This window comes from Zonotrichia albicollis, chromosome 1, assembly GCF_047830755.1.
Source record: "Zonotrichia albicollis isolate bZonAlb1 chromosome 1, bZonAlb1.hap1, whole genome shotgun sequence".
NCBI classification, from domain to species: domain Eukaryota; kingdom Metazoa; phylum Chordata; class Aves; order Passeriformes; family Passerellidae; genus Zonotrichia; species Zonotrichia albicollis.
In genome coordinates this window covers 8298079-8319440 of record NC_133819.1, presented here as the reverse complement: position 1 = coordinate 8319440, position 21362 = coordinate 8298079, and the positions used below count along the sequence as shown (strand labels likewise).

Here is a 21362-nt window from a genome sequence, read left to right as displayed (position 1 = left end):
TGTTTCACAGAGAGGGCTGCCAAGCATTGGAACAGGCTGCCCATGGCAGTGGTGAAGTCCCATCCCTGCAGGTATTTATAAGACATGAGGATGTGGCACTTGGGGATATGGTTTAGTGCTGGGTGAACACCTGGACTTGGCATCTTGGGGGTCTTTTCCAAGCTAAGCCATTCTGTGATTCTGTGACACTTTGATTTACACCAGGAGGAGGGCTGGCATGGCACATGAGCATGGCAGGAGTTGTGTCCTGCAAGGAGTGCCCTCCCAGCAGCCCAGCCTGCAGCAGGCTGCCTTTCCAGAGCTGCTGCTTCCTTGCCTGCTCATTCTGCTCCTGTCTCAAGACTGCTGGGGATGCCAGGAGGAAAAAAATATAAATAAAAAACCTTACCCAAAGCACTGGTAATTAGTTCCTGTAAATGGGTTTCAGTCTGGTTACGTCTCTGGTTCAGTCTGATGTTAAGATTTTTTTCACACCCTTTCCAAAATCGCAAGTTAAAACTGGTTCTCTGAGAGTATTCTGGGACATTTGGTATAAACAATTCTGATGTAAAACTGCAACAAGCTGTTCTTTGGGTTGGGTTTTTTTTGTGTGTTTCCTTAGGGTGCTTCAAATCATGGCACAAGAACCACACTCCTGTGGGAAACATGATCTTGCTCTCCCTGGGCAGCTGGGCAGCTCATCCAGCACTGCACAGCTCCCAGCACACCAGGCACCTCTCCTGGCACCTCTGGGCTTGGAATGGGCAGCCAAAACTCCAGAACAACCTTGTTCAAATCACTCCTCCCCATGCTTGTGCCCACCCCATCACCCCATGTGGGCCCATGTCCTTCCACCAACAAATCTTACTGGAGACAGGAGGAGGAAGGGGAAGGTGAGCTCTACCAATGGATCTCTAACTCATAAAAGGGATTAGAGATGGCACAGGCTCTTCCTGGGTCCCTTGTGAGGTGGGTCCAGGCTCCCCATCCCTGTGGCTGTGCTGGAAGCGGCAGCACAGGTTGGGTAGAGGGTCAGGTAGGGGACTGGGAGGTCCTGGGGAAGGATTTCTCAGGGAATTGCATCATGGATTGCTGGCCTGGGGATGGGCAAAGGTGTGGTTGAAGGATGTACACAAGGCTTATTTAATTTTATGAGGCTGAGGAAGAAGAAAACCCTTGTGCCTTCATGCCCAGCATGAGCTCTGGTAACCAGGGCCAAAAATATCACAGAGCTGGCAAGAGTTGTTAACGGTCTGTCACACTGGCTCATCCTCCTTTGCTCATCCTCCTAAGAGAAGATTTACTCACCAACATAAAGAAATCAAAAAGAAAGTCTGAGGACTTTTGTGACACTTGGCTTTCATGTATCTTATTGTGGGTAACTTCCCGCCTCCACTCAGGAAGCAGCCCCAAATATCTTGTAAATAAACACCACCTTCATGGAGAAGGTTCTCATCCATTGTGTTGCCCTCTCTGCACTTTTAAATCAAACCCAGGAGATTTGACTAGAACGTGCCAGCATTTTTAAATTTGTTTTGATGTTTCTGCTGTTTCAGAAATGCTTGCCTTCAATACCTTGACCCCATGGCTGTAGCATTGTGTGTTTTATACAGGTTTTGTTGTAAAGCTGGTTATTTTTTATAAATTGAGATTATGGTTTGACACTCAGTTTCCCCCATGTTCTCCCTCACAACGGCTTCTTCCTGAGTTGTTTGGCACCACATGGCCTGCAAGGCCTCCTCACCCTCCCTCAGGTCTCCTCCTAATCCTTGGGATGAGCTTCACCTCCAGCCGAGGCCTCCACACCCTCTGCCCTCCCTGTGATGGACACCCAGGCTCTGGTTTGTCCCCTCCATGGTAAAGGATCAGCTGCAGCTGAATATTCCCAAGTCCATTGGGGACCTGCTGGGATTCATCCTGGAGTTCTGCAGGAGCTGCCATGTCATGGCAGGACCCTTCACTACCAAAAGTCCTGGAAGTCTCCCCTGATGGAGCTACTGAGTGTGAAAAAGGTGTGTGAGGGAAGGCCCAGGGAGCTACAGGGTTCAGCATCAGTTCCTGGAAAAGTTGTGGGCAGGATTCTACTGAGAGCTACCGAAAGGCATTTAAGGGATGATACAATCACCAGGCACCATCCCTGTGGGCTCACATGGGGAAATCCTGTCCTCAGTGCTCAGTTTGAGCAACAGTGAAGCTGGGGGAGCTGCTGGGCCACACTGGTGAGCAGGAGCTCGTGAGGGACTGATGGTGGGTGGAGAGGCTGAGGCCTTTCCTGGCTGGGGCTTTTCATTTGATGAGTGGGCTGGGTTTGCTTGCAGGATTTTTGGGTTCTTTTAGGGTATTTTTAGGTTTTTGAGGGTATTTATTGGTACTATTTTGATAAGACAAGTACTTCTGTGCTCAGTAAATCACTTGCTTAAGTGCCGTGAAAGGAGGGGAAAGTGAGGATGCAGCAGCTGCCAGGTGTGAGGTGCTCAGAGGATGCTGCCTCTGGGCTCAGCAATCCCTCACACCCTGCCTTGTGTGCCCACCCTGCTGGAACCCAGGACATTCCTTTGGCTGCCCTGGATGGCTCCAGACCGTGGCAAGGGCTCAGAGAACTTGGCACAGAGTCAAAACCACCTGTGCCTTTGATTTTAGCCCTTGGAAAAAGTTACCAACTTTGTGTGAGGAGTTACAAGCCACAAGGGTTTGAGTAGAATGATAGCGAATTTAGCACAGGGTGAAAAAGTAGAATTTTGGGGTTTTAGAATGGGAGTTCAAGAGGCAAGATGGAGCAATCTGGGCATGTCCTGTGCTTCTTCTCCTTCTTCTTGTCCTCCATCTTCTGCTGTGATGGTGACACTTCTGGATTGGTTTAGAGTAGAGACAGACTGTCTAACATAAGTGATGGTATTGGGAAATTATTCTAAATAAAGTACACATAGTTTTTAGTATTAAAATCTAACACCACCCCAAGGGTGGACACTGTGCCACAACCCGACCTGCTGGATAGATCTCAGCAGGTCAGAGAAAGAATGGAATAGATAAGAGAAAATAAACAGCCTTGAAAAGCAGAGCTGAGAAATCTCCACTTCTTCTCCAGTTGCAGGGCTGGGAAAAAAGACACTTCTAACACCTCAAAAGTCATCTCAACCACAGAAACCTGAGACCACCCCACCTCCTTCTGAGGCCAAACTGAGGGGGAGAAGTTGAGAAGGCAGCACCTCTGAGCAGGAGGAGCCCAAACTGGTGACACCCTGCACTCACTGTGACAACCCACAGGACCTCAGACACTTCATGGGTCAAATTCTCATCTCAAAGGGCAGAATCTCACCAGAAACAGCCACAGGAAAGAGGAGCAAGGAAACAGAGACTGATGCAGGTCTTCACTGAGGCTCCCCCAAGCTCTGTTGCACCACGGTGGCTCATGGCAGCCATTGGGTGAGCACAGCTACCACCTCTACAAACAGATGAGGGATGGCAATGACAGGGACAGAGCTGCCAGCAGAGCCTCCTCCCACCTTCCTGAGCTGCCCTGAGATGGTACCTCTTTCCCTCGGGCAGCACAGCACAACCCTGGATGGGCTCTTGCACAGTAACAATTAAATTAGATTTCAGATACGTCATTTTAAACGTATCCAAAGTGTTTGCATTGTCATCAAACCAGTGACAGAGCTAATAAAGCCAGGGAAATATAGAGGCATTCAAGCCATTGCCATCATGCTCTTGTGTTTGACTTCATGTTTCTTGCACACTCAAAATATTTAGGGTTTGGTTTTTGTGAGTGCTTTTAAGGCTCCACAAGCTTTCCCTTTCCCTTTCCCTTTCCCTTTCCCTTTCCCTTTCCCTTTCCCTTTCCCTTTCCCTTTCCTTTCCTTTCCTTTCCTTTCCTTTCCTTTCCCCCTCTCCAGCTTTCAAACAACTGCACCCATCGTATCTGTTCCTTGCAGTTGATTGGACAAAAATTAAAAATAAGCCAAGTGCTTTCAGATTTAATGCACATCTCTGCAATAAGAGATTCTCTTGCTTTGAAATAAAACAGGCTAAGAAACACTTGCCAGTTTCAATCAATAATGCAGGCAATGTCTTTGGTTTGCTCTGGACTCATCCCTGCAGGAAGTTGTGTCAGGGTTTTGAAGCTCCCCGGGAGCAGAAGGGCAGGTGGGATGTGCTGAGTCACTAAAGAGCATCACCCCGTGCAAGGAAACCCTGGAGCAGGATGCTGGCACGGGGCTCAGGCTGCCAAAATGTGCCACAAAATCTGCCAGGGAGGATCCTGCCTGCTCCGGCACAGCCCCTTCATCAGCAGCATTCACAGAGTGAGGAGCCATTTCACCTCCCTGAGAGGGGGCAATTATTTCTTGTCAGTCAGGCTCAATCACTGAGCTCCGCACAGCTGGTGGCAGAGAAGCATTTAGCCTCATTTACCACCCTGATGGCCTTTTAGCTCTCCCACATTTCACACGGGCTCTGCCATTTCACCCATAAATTCTTCTTTAAAAAAAAAAAAATCATAAAAATGTATGGGGGGGGGGGGGGGGGAAGGGCAGAAAATGGAGGCAGCTAGGAGAAAAGGTACTAAAATTTTTAAATGAAGATGAGGTTATGTACCCCCTGCTGTTTCAAGTGCAGTGATTGAGGGGCTGCCTGATGAGGGATGATTACACTCCTCCTGCCCCTCACCCCCATTAGAAGCAGTGTGCATCCTCCCCCTGCATAGGCTGATTAACAGTAGCACAGGGAAGCTTGGAAATAACCACATCTTCCCCATTTTGATGCAATCCTTGAATTTTCCTGACCTAAATTAACAAACACAAGCCTTTTGCAATAAGCCAGCACCTTTAAACAGTCTGAAAGGTTTAAAGCAGGAGGAACTGTCTGTATCACTTGGCAGAGAGACCCTTTTGTGGCAGTATTTTAATGGAAACTATACAGAGAAATTATCTTCTTATCAGTTAATTGGGATTTGGCTTCCAGGACTGGTTTTGCCACACAAAAGTCCAGGCTAGAAGCAGAAAAGGACATATTTACAATTCTAGGGTTCTCAAACTGCATTTAGTCCCCAGGACTCAGATTTTGCATCCAGGTAGTGTTGGCAGAAGTGCCAGTTTCAATAATAATGTTAATAATGATAGAAATAATTATTTTTTTAATAAGCAAATTATAAAAGTGATGAAGAATTGACTGAGGGCTGAAAGAGCAGCCAGGCTTCCCAAACCCTGAATATCTTTTGAATCTCAACAGAACAAATGAAAGAGCTGCCTTCCACTTTTTCCTTTGAAGCTTTTAGCTATTTCCCCATTTCTCAGGTCCTGCAGTGGGATCCATGGTGATGAAGGCTGTGGAAGGCACCTGACTCACTGCACAGATAAATGTAGGAAAAAGTCTCCCAAACCCCCCTCCCTCTGCTCTTACTGGCTTTGCTGCAAGTAAGGACTGTGTGCTGCTGTACAGGAGCACCACACTTACAGAAGGCACAGCCTGATTTGAGACCCTAGAAATCAGGACTGGAAAAGGCTGTGGGGCTATTCAGTCCATCCTCATGCTGTCTAAAAAATCTTTCTTATGAAAGGAGAATCCTCTCATCAGTAATTTAATGAAAAGATTGTTAATTAGCTAACAATCAGCAGCATACAGGACTGGAATCAGAAGAAACAGAAATCCTTAACTCCCATGTTCTCCCCACAGCATCCCCAATGCCAACAGCATCTCCACAGAACAATTTTCCTGGTCAGCATCTTTAATTTTTCACCAGTTGAAGGCATACATTCCCCTGGGATCTTTTCAGAACAGCACAGATGGGTGAAAATATTGAATGTATATTCAGCAGTTACCAGAATTGACATCTGAACCCAAGGAGCAGTGGCACCGTGTGACCAGTCAATTCTCATTGAACCCAACTAAGGATGTTTTCTGTAGCTTAAGCCCTGGTCTTTGAAAGGCTGAATGTGTAGAGCAAAAGCAGAGGAAATCTTTGACGGATGAATCATTAAAAAATCTTCCCAAAATAAATATTCACAGGGTGTTACTACTTAGGGCTGTAGGGAGGTGGTTGATTGGGTTGCAATTTTTGAAGTCCAGCATTAAATCTTCATACCACACATCCACATGCTAATAACTCAATCCTGGAAGTGCCTGATGCATCCAGCCTAAAAAGGCAGTAGTCTTTTTCCTCATAAATCACCCCATCTGTAGATCAGATATCTGCAATTAATTCATTGCTCTTCCTCTTTTCCCAGTGACTCTTACAGCAAAAATCCTTATTTATTAATACCAGAGTGCATAGCTTTGCACTTTGCAAGATTAAATTTAATCTCACCTCTATTATTCTAATTCTCCAGCTCATCCAATTCCTCTAAGATTCTCTGATCCTCCTCGTCAGCTGAGCCCTCCCTGATCTGTCTCCCAACACGCTTGGTGAGCATGCTCCAGCTCATCCTGCCCAAATCATTCCAAATTAATTAAGGTCAATCAAGACCAATTTCTGAAGCACACAACTAGGCATCTCAAGATTTGATTTTAAAGGTTTGTTAGCACGTCCCTTGGTCACTCCCTTTTCATCCCCTCAGTAACCATTTTTTAGCCACACTGATTTCACCCCTCTCTCCCTGGCTGTCAGCCTTCCAGCTCCCAAAGCACATCCCCACATGAATCCTGCAATCCTAAATTACAAATTAATTGGCAGCAGAACATTTTAACTTCTGAAGACCAACAGACTTCTATGCCCAATCCTCACCTGCCCCCTTGAAAAGGGACCTTGTTCTTCCTCTGTGTTGTGCAGTGTTCAATCCATTCAGTTTAGGGCAGGAGTGAATAGGAGTCATTGCTCAGTGGTGCTTCAACTTCACTAAAACACAAATTCCTGCCCCAAGACTACAGACTGACAGAGGCAGGGATAGGTGGTCCAAGGGAGTGAGGAGATAGGACTCATTAAGTTTGGGTTTTGAGGGATTGTGGTGAGGTTTACTTTGGTTGGAACCTTGTCCAAAGGAGGAGATGTGGAAGAGGTGATGCTGCAGTCAGATATTTACAGTGTGCCCCTACTGCTAATACATGACAAAATCACAGGCTGAAAACTAAGCTGTAACTTTGCTCACAAAGATGGCTATTCTTACATATTTATTCTGAATTCCCTATTTAAATCACTGAATCAGAGGCAATTTTTTAACCCTGATGAGCCATCTGAGGTCACTGTGTGCCCTCCATCAGGCTACCAGCAGAACAGTTTGGGGTGTCATTAGTCTGCCCATGTAACAAGGTTCTCCTGAGACCCACTACAGTGATTCTGTGACCAGCTAGCAATGCTTCCATGGAAGTGTATACACTGATCACAGGTGCCACTAGCAGTGATGCCAGGATATTTACATTTAACTTTGTGAATAATGTTAAAAAACCCCTATGAAGTGCAAAACAGCTGATTCTGACCTCTTTTCTGTAGATCTTTTCTTGATCTACAGCAGACCAGTGGAATTAGCCTCCATTTATGTTGATAAAAAAGTGTTCAGGAAGTAACTGATAGTTACCAAACTGGGCTTGCCAAGAGCTCCTCTTTATGGCATGAATTAAGATAAGCAATATTTGAAAGTAGGGATCTTTCATTAGACATGCCAGTATGGCTAAAAAGCATCAGAAAAGCTGCAACACTCACAGGCTTCCCTCCTGTATGTATGTTATCTCCAAAAAGAGACCCCTTTTATTTTCCAGACCCTTTGAACCAGCCACACAAGCACAAGTTCCTTTTACCCTCAGCCACTTCTGTTTCCATCTGAGGCACCTTTGCACAGCTGGTGAAGAACCCTGTGCTACTCTGCTGATGTAAAAGCAAGCCCAGAGATGATGCCATAATAAAAACGGTCAAACAATCCAGCGTGTGAAGCCTTTTTTGACAAGTTTGAAGTTATACATCAAGCAACAACAAGCAGGAAATTATAAATATCAGGTTTTATTGACATATTTTAGGTACAATAAATATGTTTACATGTTCACATTTCAAAACATTGAAATACATGTAAAAAAACTTGTACATGAGATCATCTTTGTGTTTCCATTTTTACATTCACCCAAATAGGTAAGACAAAGATCTCTTATGCACGTGGAGGATTTGGTATAGTCCAGTTTTACACTCAAGCAACCAGCAGTGCACACCTGGTGCAGATGATGCTGTAGGAAACATGAGGCAGATGCACTCCCAGTGCAGTCAGTATGATACAGTCGGCTGCTGAATTTATATCCTGAACTGCTAATAAACAAACTCTGCAATCCAGATTAGAGCAGTACACTTGAAATGATTCTCAAAACTCCCAGATACAGATAAATATGTATCTATATATATTTATATACACACTGCTTAGGACTTTACAGGTTAGGAAGGATCACATTCAGTAATAGTAATAGGAGGTAGGATCGTGTCGACAGTGTTGGTATTTCTACGTGGCAATAACAAAAAGTGCTATTACTATCACTGAATTCAAGAACAGAGCTCCTGAAAAAGTGAAAAGGATAAAACAGTTGTTAATCCTGTTTAGCCTGGCTAAATGCTCAAGCATGTAAAGGAAATGTCTACATTCCCCAGCATGGGTAAAACTGCAAAGCGAAAGCGTTAAGTGATGCTTCTCCAGTGCTCTGGGACGGGCAGCACAGCCTAAGGGGGGACACCTGTACCAAAGCAACCTCAACTTCAGGCACCAGAGTCTGCAAAGGAAAGTGTGGTAAGGGTGGATTTCAGGGCAGGATAGCTTGGGTTCAAGTACCCTCAAAAGAGCTGGAAGAACAGAAGACAGAGCAAAAGATTGAATGTAATGCACTCAGGAAAAAAAAAAAAAAGCAGAGAGATGAACAGGGAATGAAAAGGGCAGGAACATAACAAGGATACAAATGGAAATGGAAAAATGGGGGCAAATGAGATGAAAATGAGAAAAAGCATAGCAGAGAGGCAAAGGGTACCACAGGAAAAAAGAATACTGACTTAATCCAAGGGCTCCTTTATAAATAAAATTATGTGCAATGGTACAGAAGATCAGCTGTGAATAAATAAGGGTTAGCATCTGGTCTCTGCTGGATCTGTAAGTAAAAATGGCCATTAATTAGAAGTTAAACTGCTGAAAGAAGTTTCATCATCTGAAAAAGAAAACCTGCAAACAAATGGTTTTGTTATTCTCAAAATAGAGATAAAACTGTAAGGTTCCAATCTCAGCCTGACAGACACTAGGAAAAAAAAATACCATGCATATTAAAATCCATTAGATGCACACAAAGAAAATCCTGAACAAACACAACATCAATATAGCAGTGTTGGAAACTGTGATCTTCCATGTGACTACACACAACATTGCAATACAGCTACATTTAACTGTACACAGGTTCTTTTACAAAAGTATTTTTAATCTGCAATACTCTTTAAAGTTTAGATGGTAAAAACCACTGAACACAAGGTGCTGTTACATAAAATAAAAGCAGTGTAACCTGTTAAAAAAGTGTATCTATAAAGCCCATTTCCAGTTAGTTAGAAAAATCAGTGAACCAAGAAAGCAGAGAGCAACACAAGCACCTAAAAGACCCTGTGAGATTTAACTTTCACCTTGAGGTTTTCTTTAGTGCAATAAGGACCACACTTTCCACCAAAGTAGAGAAGTAGAAAAGGGAGTTTGTTTGTTTGTTTGAAATTAAAAAACTCAACCCTGCCAAAAGCAGCATTATAAAGAACAAAATGATCCTTCCCAACCATATTGTACCAGAAGTTGGCATACCCAAGGATCCAATATGAATCTGGTTTTGTACACAAGCCCCTGTGCTCATGTGGACAGTAAGTTATCTCCATGCTTAAAAATCAGGTTACAAAAAAACCTTACAGAAAATCCTTAGGATTTGATACTAATTTAAGATAAAATACTTTCAAGTATTATGGTTATGATTTAATTAGAGGACAAGGCATGATTTAAGGTAACATTGAAACAAAAGCTCTATGTTACCCTAAATGACCTTTATAATACAGCTAACTTTCTGCAATCTGTTTAGGATTTGTTTCCTTCACATTTAATTTCTCATCTATCATGATGCTAAAAAAAAGAAACAAAACCAAAAGCACAAAAAATGCATTTAAAAAAAAAAGGTTTATGTCTCTCTGAACAAAAAATGCCTTTTTGACAGTGAACAGGTGACACAGATTTCTACCTTCAAGTACCTTGACTCGAATCATAGACACAGTACTACACAAAGGACAGGAAAAGCACAATACTATGCCAGAGGACAAATGCAGGGTATCTCCCAAAAAAAAAAAAAAAAGAAAAAAGAAAAAAGAAAAAAGAAAAAAAAGCCAAAAAAACTCTCAAAAGAACCCCCAGAGCCTCCCACCCCCTCTCAGCCCAGGTACAAGGGTGACACACCCACACACACATACAGCCACACAGATAATGGGTGCAGGAAGTGCCTGCAACAGCTTCCAGGGAAACTGCATCATTTCAAGCTACACAGATAAGAAAATACTAGGTTAAAAAAAAAGATTAAAAATATAGCACCAAGTAAAAGAGTTTGTTTTTATCCCCAGTAGCTGACGTTAAAAAAAAACAACTTTGAGGACCTCCAAGGTTATTCTGAAATAACCTTCAGTTTTACTCTCATCTGTGTCCTTGCAGAGGAAACCTAACATTAGTGAATTAAAATGCTCAATCTGCTTGGCATTTTAAAGGCTGGAAGGACTTTACAAAAAATCAGAAACCTGAAGCAAACCTTCAGATTTAAATGGGGGGGATAAACTAGATATCCAAGGATAGTGTGCAGAGGGGATGCCTGGATCCACTCCTCCTTCCCAAAGCCACACTGGGGATGTGTGTGGGCTGAGGACAGCACCCCTCTGGCTATGGAAATGCTACAGAGCTGTCCTGGTGCCCCTGCCTGCAGCAAGGACCCTGAGCACCACACCACAGGCTGGGGTGGCACTGATAACACTGGGATGCACCAACGTGCCACCAACCTGCCCCACATGTGGAACCCAAACTGTGCAACCAAAACAGCCCCAACTTTTGAGGACAGTATTACACCACAGACCTAAATTTGTACCTGCAAACAGCACAATGGAACAAACCCAGAGAGACCCCGTGCCTTGGTCTGACAGTGTTTCCCCTCAGAAGTTAAAGGACAGAGCTGTTTTAGGGTTTTTTAATAATAAAAAAAAAAGTAGAACATTCAACTAAAATACCACAGATCATATGGGTACTTCAATATTTTAGTCAAGGCAAAATATGAATAGTTATAAAGTGAACTTTCCAGTGGTACAAGATGGAAATGAAATAATTTCAAAAAAAAAGAAAAGCTGACTTCATATAACCACCTACTGGAGTTGCCTATTTAAATAATTATAAAATTATGCTAATAAAAACTGAACAAATAATACACAGATCAGGATATATGTATTGACTTACTAGCATCTTTATAAAAATTTGAAGATATACACAAAAACACATCAACATTTATGGAACCATATCCATTTAAATTTAGATAAGACAACACAAAAAACTAACAAATAGCTAAGATGTGGTTGACTGTAAGCACTCTGAGTAGCATTTTAATTTTAAAAGGTCAATATTTACATACTACATTAAATGCCTTCTCTTTTTTTTTTCTATTTTGCATCGTATTGTGAATTCACTACAAAGAAAGAACAAGATAATGGTTGCAACAGATCTTCCAAGAAAGTTAACTTAAAATGCTCAGATTTAACTCTGTGCTGGAAGAGAACACATCAAGAACACGTCTGTCTAGCTTTACCTCTACTTCCTTTGGGTGTTTTTGGGAGGAGACAACAAATGGATCTAAAGGAGCTGTATCATCCAAACCAATCAATGCCAAGAAATCCACTTTTAAGTTGTGATTTGAGAAGTAAGTGAACACAAACATTTCAAAAAATGACTCACCTAACTGCTACTTTTGCTACTGAGTTTTTTAGGACATTAGAGAGAAATGGTGACAACACAGGGAGTGAGTATGTATGTATGTGTATAATAAAACAAATATAGACATACATACATAAGGTAGGTTTACATGGAGGAAGGTACCCAGGAACTGCAGTAAGCAGCTGAATTAATCCCCAGCAATCCACCCATACCCTGTCTATGCACAAGCATAAATCTTCTGCAACTGCTGTTAAAGAGGATGCATCTACTCATTAAACAGGCACTGCTCACGTCACTCCTTCATTTAAATAGATATGAGGCCATTTCATGCCTTTATTCCAAAGCCACACATTGTCTCAAAAAAAAAAAAATTAAAAACCCAACTGAATAAAAATTTTTAAAACTTAAGTTGGCTGAACCTCAGGCTCTTTGGGATGGATTCAAAACCCAAAGCAGGAGTGCTTCTACAAATTTCTTTGACTTTTGAATCAAACCCATATTCTTAGGCTCCAAGAAACCCTCTAACCCCAATAATGTTTGCTTCTGACAGGACAGCTGATCAACTGCAGATGTTCCTAGTGCTGAACTCAGCTGCTGGCCTGTCTGGAGTTGCATCAATCCCAGATTTCCAGGCACGCACTACTGTAACTCTGAGATGTCTCCTTGTCCTGCTCACTGCAGAGAAGCTGCTCCCTAACAGGGGATGAGCAACTGTTCAATGCCTTGTTTTAAAGATCACCAGGTATTTCTTAGCAATGAAAGTGACATAACCTGAGGAGGCAGTGCAGGGGTCCCAGAGCTAACGGTGTGAGGAGTTAAACAGCCTGGGGCTGAGCACTCTGCAGGCCTTTGGGGCCGGTCCCACTGGGCATTTCCTACCTGCAGCTCTGTTCTGGGCTTGCCTCTACCCTCAAGCACTAACAGCACTTCATGTACAGCAACTGGGGCTGTCATTAAACATTATGCAGGAATTATACAGGTGGCTGTAAACCCTGCCTCCATGAAAAGATTCTCATTCTGTTACTGTGTCTTGTCACTAAGTTTTAAATGGATTTAAAGAATATTTCCTAAGCACCATGTTATTCTAAATTATTTCAATGAACAGAGAGCAGGTCTACCTAGAAGTCTTTTATCAGTTCTTATTCCCTCATTATTTTTGGTAACTTTTACTTAATTGAAAATCTGGACCAAAAGTGGAAGAAAGCCAATTAGGTATCTGTGCCACTAAATAATTAAAAAAAAACCCCACCTATTTTAAAAAGGTTCTATAAATTTGCTTAGCTCATCCCTTCCAGCTTGGCATGCCTACTTTGGACCCCATTTGCAGATCTTTTATTTCATACCCATAAAATTCTTCTGCAGTCACTCTGGTAACAAACCTACATTTCTGCAAGTCCCCCCCCCTTCAAAAAGTAGGTGGAGTGCTTAAGAGTATTCCTAAAATAAAGCATGAAGCAAAACATCATGGTCTAAAACTAAGGAAATGTTCATAAAAACTGGAATCCAATATAAAGATGACATTTGAATAAGTTTATTCAGAAGTAACTGAAAAAATTGTTACTTTGGCAACCCCGTCTGGATGGTTCTAACCAAAAGGATATATTATGAATTTTACTTTGAATAAAATATATGCTCCATAATGTTTTCTAATGTTTTCATGGCATTTTTGGGAACTGACATGTTCATCAGGAGATTCACAATGTCCTTATAGTCCTTTATGTATCAGGAACACCACATCAAAACAAGTCCCTTCAGTTACAGGTTTCTTATGGTTCAGCATTAATGACAAAACAAATCTCAAAGAAAAAAACCTGATCAAAACAAAACATGAGGCAACCATGAAACACTAGGCCAGAAGAACTATCAGGAATGCACCACTCCTCCTGCATAACATTTTTGACGTGACCCACCAAATACTTATTTTTCCTTGCATCTGGCAAAGTTATTTAAAACAACCTAATTACAACTCAAGAGTTCACTACCCCACGATGCTACTGAAGGGTAAATCCTTGTTTTTAAAAACCAAGGGAAAATACAGCAGTGTTATTCCTCCTACACAGGGTTTTATAGAATAAGTGGAGTTGGAAAGAGAAAATGGAAGTCTATGTTGGAATAGAAAAATGCACAGACTTATTTACAAAGATCAAAACTACAATTTTCCAGTGTCACCTCCAAAGCTTCTCAGCAAACTGCTATTCAGCAAAGCAGACCATGTTCAAATCTATGCAAGAATACCTTCTGTGCTCTCAGGTATACAATGCAACTAATTTGTTTAGAAAAATGAGTTTTCATTCAAATACCTTGCACTGAAGATAAGAGCAACCATTATCAAATATTCTTTGCTATTCTTTTGAAAGTTTTTCAAATCTTTCGCTGTAACCGTTCTCTCTCAAGTCACTGTGGTCACACAGTAGGATCCTGAAGAACAATGTCTACATGCATCAAAAGCATTTTGGGAAAAAAAAAACCTCTATAATTCCATGTGGTTATAACAGAATGTGAAGAAACTGAACACAAATTCCACCTTTGCAGATCCTCTCGAATTCACCTCTCCTGGAGGTCACCTTGGTGCTTTCTGGAGTTCAACAGAGCAGTCACAGACTGAGCTGACAGGGTTCCAACCCGATGGATTTTCCTCTGTGAGTCTGTAGCTCCACAGTACACTGAGGCTGGTGCAGGGCTTCTCTCAGCAGACATCACTCCACAATCAGTGCCACGTTGATGTGGGACAGATCTATCATGTGCCTGTTAAAAGTTAAAAGAAAGTTAAATGTGGTGCTCAGACTAATTTGGGCATGGAGCTTCCATGAAGGTCACTAATCAACAGATGCTTGATTGGATTAAAGAAACACTGAGCCAGAGGAGACTGATTTTATCTTCTGAAAGGAAGGAAGGACCCATGGTGGCAGCAGTGCTTAATTATTTACCTGTGGAATTTCTGTTGAAATGCTAAAGCATGTGCTGGCTCCTTGAACTTTGCTATGGCTTTCCGTTGCTGAGGAAGCATCTGTAAACTCTGCAGAGACAAAAGAGCCAGAACATATTTTTAATATTCACTTCAAGATCCACTTCAAAACAGCATGAAATCAACTGAAATTTTGCTGTATTTCTTTATTCAGAAAGATATTTGTGGGGTTTTTTTTGTGCAATAAAAGAATAGACTGGAAAGAGACTTCTGAGACTGCAGTCAGGGTCCCAGCTGATTGTGTTCGAGTCGGTGCTTTAAGGAACTGTACCACCTGGAAAACCCAGACTATCACTTGTTAAGCAAAGGTGACAAATCTTCAATTCAAGAGCAGATAAGCCAAACCCCACAGCCAAACTCCCACCAAGTAAGAAGCATTCAACTGGTCAGAGCTCAACTGCCCCCACAGCACCTGGAGTCGTTTACCTGATGTACATTAAGGGATCAGGGCTCTCCACAGGTTAGGCAGGGCAGAAACAGAAAAAAGTGGTAATTTCTCTCAACTGCACATCCTCATGCAGTTTTTATAAAACAAGTGGCCAGCTTTTGGCAGACACCACCACAAAACCCCAGTGAGATGGGTTAGGTCACCACACCCAAGTCCTCCACACAACACACATCTCCCAGACAAGTCCAGATCTGACACGTGCCTCCCAACCCTGAGAGCAGCAGTTCACAAAGCTCCAGCTCTGACAAACCCCCTGCACAGTACTGAGCTCTCCAAAGTTCCAGCACACCTCAGGCAGGACTCTGCAGAACTCCTGTCCTTATTCCCTGCTTGCAGCAGGTCAGGCTGACCCCAGAGAGCAGCCCTGTGGCCTTGGTTAAGAGGTGTTATCACACCTATGAAGTTTAAAGCTTATGCTTTGAGTTAGCACTTCAGTTATAATAGAAAAAATTTCAAAAAGACACTTGAGGAATTTAAGAAGATGAAGATTCACACGTTAAACAGCTACATATCCAACAGTCAGTGAGAACATCCAGCAATTATTCAGCACCACAGAATACTCAGGATGGAAATATGATCCTGAAATCCTGCTGCCTGTGAACAGAGGCCAGAGATTTCAGAGTAATGAGGTTAAAACAGATCTGAAGGCTTCAATCGAAATTTCACAGCGCCACAGTGATTCCAACATCTCACAGAAAGTTCTGGATGTTTAATAGCCTATACTGCAGCACATTAAAGGCAGAATTGTTCTGATTCAACTTCTAGTTGTTCTTCCAGCTTTGGATGCAGAATAAAGAATTATTAACATTCTACTTTTCTCTGAGTTTCTACATAATGGCAATAGAGTTTTACACTGAGATATACATATACACACAGACACAGAGACAAATGCATGTATATGGACACCTTAAAACTGTTCTAGATTATGATCCCCTGATGGATAATATAAACATAATTCTTTGCTCCTGTATTTTGCCTGGAACTCAGCTGCATCCCCCACACTTGGAAGATTCCAGCCCTCTGATGGTCAGTCTTCAGGATTTTAAACTTTACCTTCAAAAATTCTGTATCACCACCTAGACTGTTAAAAGAGCACCACAGATCTTTGGAGAAAGCAAGGATTCCTTGTGAAACAACACACAATCCCACTCAACACATTCTGAGGGTGACACACCTTGGTATCTCTTAGTTACAGAATTTTTAATCCCACTAATCTGTTCCCAGTTCATCCAATCTAATGGAGCATTTTAAGCAAGATGTCATATGCCTAGATGAAATTTGCTATTAAAATTGTCTACTTCTATCTTTTTTGAACACATAAGACTCTCTTGGTAAATGTGTATTTAACAAGAGCCATGGCACCTGATAAGTCCAATTTCTTTGTATCTAAGCCTGACAATTCAGCTTTGCCAATTTCTGTAACTTACCTATCTGTGATTTTGAAGCAATTAATTTTGCACCTTCTTCTAACTGATAGGAAACTTTCCTCTCTCCAGCAAAATCACAGATGTCTAGTACTTCCACCAGCCTGTGATTTCAAAGTGAAAGCTGAGTAAAAGTTAAAGGATTCAGCAAATGTAATAAGCATCAGAAGGTTAATTTGCATTTTATAGTTTTTGGAAAGCTGCTATGATGAAAAGGTACAGCTAAGTCACTGCAACTTCTCCATTTCTGAGCTGGTAGAAATAGGATTTAGCTTTAAAAAAAAACCCTCAGAGGATGATCTTTATTTCTTTTAAAATCAGAATGCTCTTGCAACAGTTAAGCACATTTTACCAACAAGAAGCTCAATTCACCTGCCGGTTTATCTGCAGGAATAAGTCACAAGAGATGCTGAAGTCTGTGTTCTCTCCCCTTAGTGATCTCACTTTTTTATGATTTATAGAACTAGATCTTAACACATGTTTTCTTGACACAACTTTTCTTGCTAAAAAGAAAGAACCATGAACTAACTAAGTCCTATCACTAAAGACTATGCTTTGAAGAACTAAAAATTAAACACAGCCTTTAAGTAAGATTTGGAAAGAACAAACTTTAAGAGTTGCCAACAAAAGTATCTCTGAATTACAGCTGAAAACAAACAAAAAATCTGTTGTGTTCAAAGAAGTCAACACTTTTAATGAGAGAAAAACCTGTTTGAGTCACTGAAAGGATGAATATTTCAGGGAACAGTTCAACAAGAGGAGCTGTACAAGAACCCAGGGATGCACCCTGCAAGTCCTGCTGCCAAACTGATCCTCCCCACAATGTCAGGTCTCACTCAACTACCACAGCAGATTCTCCCAATGCTTTATGCTCCAGACTCCTGTTGTGATCAACTGAAGAAGAGAAGCTGCTTTTTTTTGGTGACTTTTCCCACAAGAACTGCGATATTATTGCATTAATATTCTGGAGAGGCGCAAAAGTAAAATTTGATTTTGCAGTTTATACAAGCATGATGATGAATTATTAACAAGTTTCTCAGTAATTAGCATGTAAAAATTGACTAAAGGAAGACATTCTGGTGTAACACAGACTTATTAACAAAATTAGGCAAAGCATCTAAATATCATTATAGAAAACTTATTTATACTTTCTTATGAATTAATAAGCCTTTCAACTGACTAGTTTGGGTACTGTGTTCTTACACTGTATTACTGCTTTATTTTCCAAAGCAAAAAAAAAGCCTCAAAAGCAATCAAAACACTAAATGCATTTTAATACTCAACTGCTTTGTCAACAAGGTATCAGTTCTTGTAAGTTTACTGAAAAGCATCTTTATCAGATTTAATTTCACTGGTCAATACAACTAGGGAAACAAAAAAATCTATCCATGTGATCCTTCACTGAACTGCCTAAACACAACCCATCACTCAGCCTGGGGTAAGGCAGCATCTTCTCAACTGCTGCAGTGACACATGCCTAGATTTAACACTGAGAATTAAGGACTGAAGAATAAGGGCTAAACTAATGTTGCACAAACAGTACCGCTCCGGTTGGAAACTGTCTGAAAAAAAAATAATTTAAATGGGTTTGATTCAAATTCTCAGCCTCTGCTGCACTCAGACTATGTCAGCAAAAATGATGCATGATCACTTCATGTTTGTTAAGTTACATGAGGTAAATACACCTTCCTTGGGCATAGATAAAAACCCCTTCTGGTTCTGTTTTAACAAGAGACAATTACTAAGCTAAGTTTCTCTGAAGATGTGACCATGATCTGAAATGCCACCATCTTTGCTGTGTTTTCAAACAAATCCTCATCTATCATGACTCGCAAGTGTGACCTTTATGCATACAGCTAACAGAGAATTATTTATGTTCTCATTTTGGGACAATACCTTCCTACTCACTTAACTCCCTAAGCCCTGACTTTTATGTTTTAAGAATATTGACGATAAAACACACAACACATTTACCATAGGGGCAGAGCCTGAGCTGCTGCCATCCCATCCTGAGCAGACAGGCCATGGGCTGGGCACAGAAAGTAAGAGTTCCACTTCAGGAGAAAACTGAAGCAAAACTATTGCATACTCATCCTACTGGATTATTTCTGTCTTTTCACATTTGGGGTGATTTGCAGTTTAGAGTTGATCCTACATCTGGATGATGTTAACAGCTACAGTTAGACGAAAACTTCCTTGTGTGTCCTGTTGAACTTCATTATCCCAAAATATTCAATGCATTATCTCAAAGACTTACTCCATCAGCTTCTGCTTTTGTTCATTTCAAACAAACAAGCTAGGAAAATACATCAAAAAAATTAATTCATTTTACAAATCTTAACCATGATAGTTAAATCTTACCTTGCTAGTTAAACACACCTAAACTTCTTCATCCTTTCTGAATAATTTGGCAGCTGTTTTGTTGAGTTTTTTTTCCTTTCAGTGATAACACTCAATAGCCCCTCTCCCTTTTTGAAAACACATTATTATTTGAAAACAGAGGCACAAACACCACTGCTGATGGGCTCAGCCTCAGGCAGTGCTGGGTCCATCCTGGAGTTGGTTGGCAGTGGCTCAATCAGACACAGGGGAACCTTCAGGCAGCTTTTCACAGAATCCATCCCTGTAGCTCCCCACTACAAAAACACAGCCACGCAAATCCAGCACCCATTTCTCAACAAGTAATTCAGTGTGTTGTTCTTAGACCTGAGGCAGCACCACACACAACTAACGCCAGCTGCTCTCTCCTTTTCACAGAACAAACATTCCTACAGCAATCCTGGGTCTATGATCTCCATTGCAATGACAAAACACATGGTTCTATGTTTTCCAAAGCATGACACCTCAATAGGAATTTGATCAGAGTTTGGTATTATTCTGTGACCTACAGATTTTGAAACGCCAGTGGTGGGAGGCAGGGTGGATGCAGCTCTGCCTCTGGAGACCAGCTGGTTCTAGTGAGCATCACCTGATTTACTGGGAGGGCTCTCACCCTTCCTCCACAGGAGACTTCCCTACTGCAACACCAGAACCTCCAATGAGCCCCTAAACTGAAATACCACAATCCTCCCAAATGTCACAGCTCTGAGAAAACAACTTCATTCACATCTTCTCTTTAAGTTGACCTAGTCAAATGTTCACCAGAGGATGAAAACCTCTTCTGGGACCCACTCAGGTGGAAAGGATTGACAATACACACAATAACTTCCAAGGGATTTCAAGTGACTGGTTACTTCAGATTTGGCTGTGCAGATCTACTGTGCAGCAGTTCCTGATAGCAGCCTGAGGTCACAGGGATTCTGAGCATGTTTGACTCTGGAGGACAGAGATTACATTCTGACATATTTCTAGCATTAAAAATAAGATGCTAGTTTAGACTGAGGAAGAGTATTTTACATGGAAGAGATTTAGGAAGCACAGAGCTCATATTGATCTTGACTGACTTCTTTTTCTGCTTAGGAACTGCCATGGAAAGATGCAGATCTTAGGGTGAATGGAAAATTCAAGAAGCCAGTATTTCATAATCATACTCTTGATTGAGAGTTTGCTTACAAGTAAAAGCAATACATAACAATACAATAGTATGTTTTAAAACATACTATTAGACTCAAAACCAAAAAATAATCAGCAGCTCTGGCTTTTTCTGCAACTGAACTTTTACCAGTGATTAAAGCATGAATATCATAAAAGGACCATTTCCTCTGAAGATATTTCCTTAGGCCTGAAGATCTACACTGCCCTCAAATTTCTCCTCTATCCAAGGTCTGTAATTAGATTTGCACTTACTTGTACAATACTGAAATAGCCAATATGATCAGAGCAGCACATTAATGTCTAGTAAAGCTCCACTGCAAAACCAAGGGCCTTGAGACAAACAGCAGGACATCCTCAAGTACAAAGCAGAGACTGCAGAATGCAGGACACCAGAACTCCCAGAGGTTACACAGAGAGTAAGAAGTGAAAAGGGAGATAAGAGAGCACTGGGAGATGAAAACCAAGCAGGTAGGAATGAGACTGGAGCAGGCACTTGTTTCAGCCATAGGAGATACATGGGAAATGAAGGTTTCCTCTTTTACTTAATTTCTCTCACTGAAGTAAATGCACTGCCCAGCAGGCCACACATCCAGTTCACCACTGGGTTTGGGATTAGGGATGCCAGTTTCATATAAACTATTAAAAACCAGGTCTGTGCAAAAAGAAAGCAAACTTCCCCAGCCAACATCATCTCCAGTGTGTGATCCAAGCTGTTCTGCAACAAGTCAAACAGCAGCACAGCAGGCACTTTCTGAACAGAACAACCAGATTCTATTTTTTCTTCCCTCCCATCAATAAATGCAGACATGTTTTTATTGTCCTCACAGTCTCCTGATACCTGAAGGATCTTTCCTGGCACTGACACTTCCCAGCCACTACCAGCAGGCACAGAGGCTGGGACAGAATGTATTTATTTCACCCTCAGCTGTTGCAATTGATCTCTTCCACCTTCTGTTCCTCCTTTCTGCTTTTCTGACACTTTGACTTCCTATTATTTGCCCTTAGAAGTACTCAGCTTTCTTTTTCCATATGCAAAGTGTCATGAAGGGAAAGGCTGTTCTTTGGATGATTGATTGATGATTTATGTTCATGGTTTTAATTTTTATTTGGTTTTTTTTGGGAGGGGTTAGTTCTGGAGTGGT

The 21362-nt window shown here is 41.6% G+C and overlaps 1 protein-coding gene across 4 annotated transcripts in view; it reads right to left on the bottom strand.

Annotated features, from left to right (window-relative positions):
- Positions 1–7882: 7882 nt before the first annotated feature.
- RBM33 (RNA binding motif protein 33) overlaps positions 7883–21362 on the bottom strand; it is a 103445-nt gene continuing 89965 nt past the window's right edge. For all 4 annotated transcript variants that reach the window (XM_074551563.1, XM_074551623.1, XM_074551698.1 and 1 more), the window contains 2 exons: positions 14777–14865; positions 7883–14594 (listed from right to left, as the gene is read on the bottom strand). In XM_074551563.1, coding sequence (XP_074407664.1) covers positions 14546–14594; positions 14777–14865 — 138 coding nt within the window. In that variant the 3' untranslated portion in view covers positions 7883–14545. The remainder of the gene's footprint in view (positions 14595–14776; positions 14866–21362) is intronic.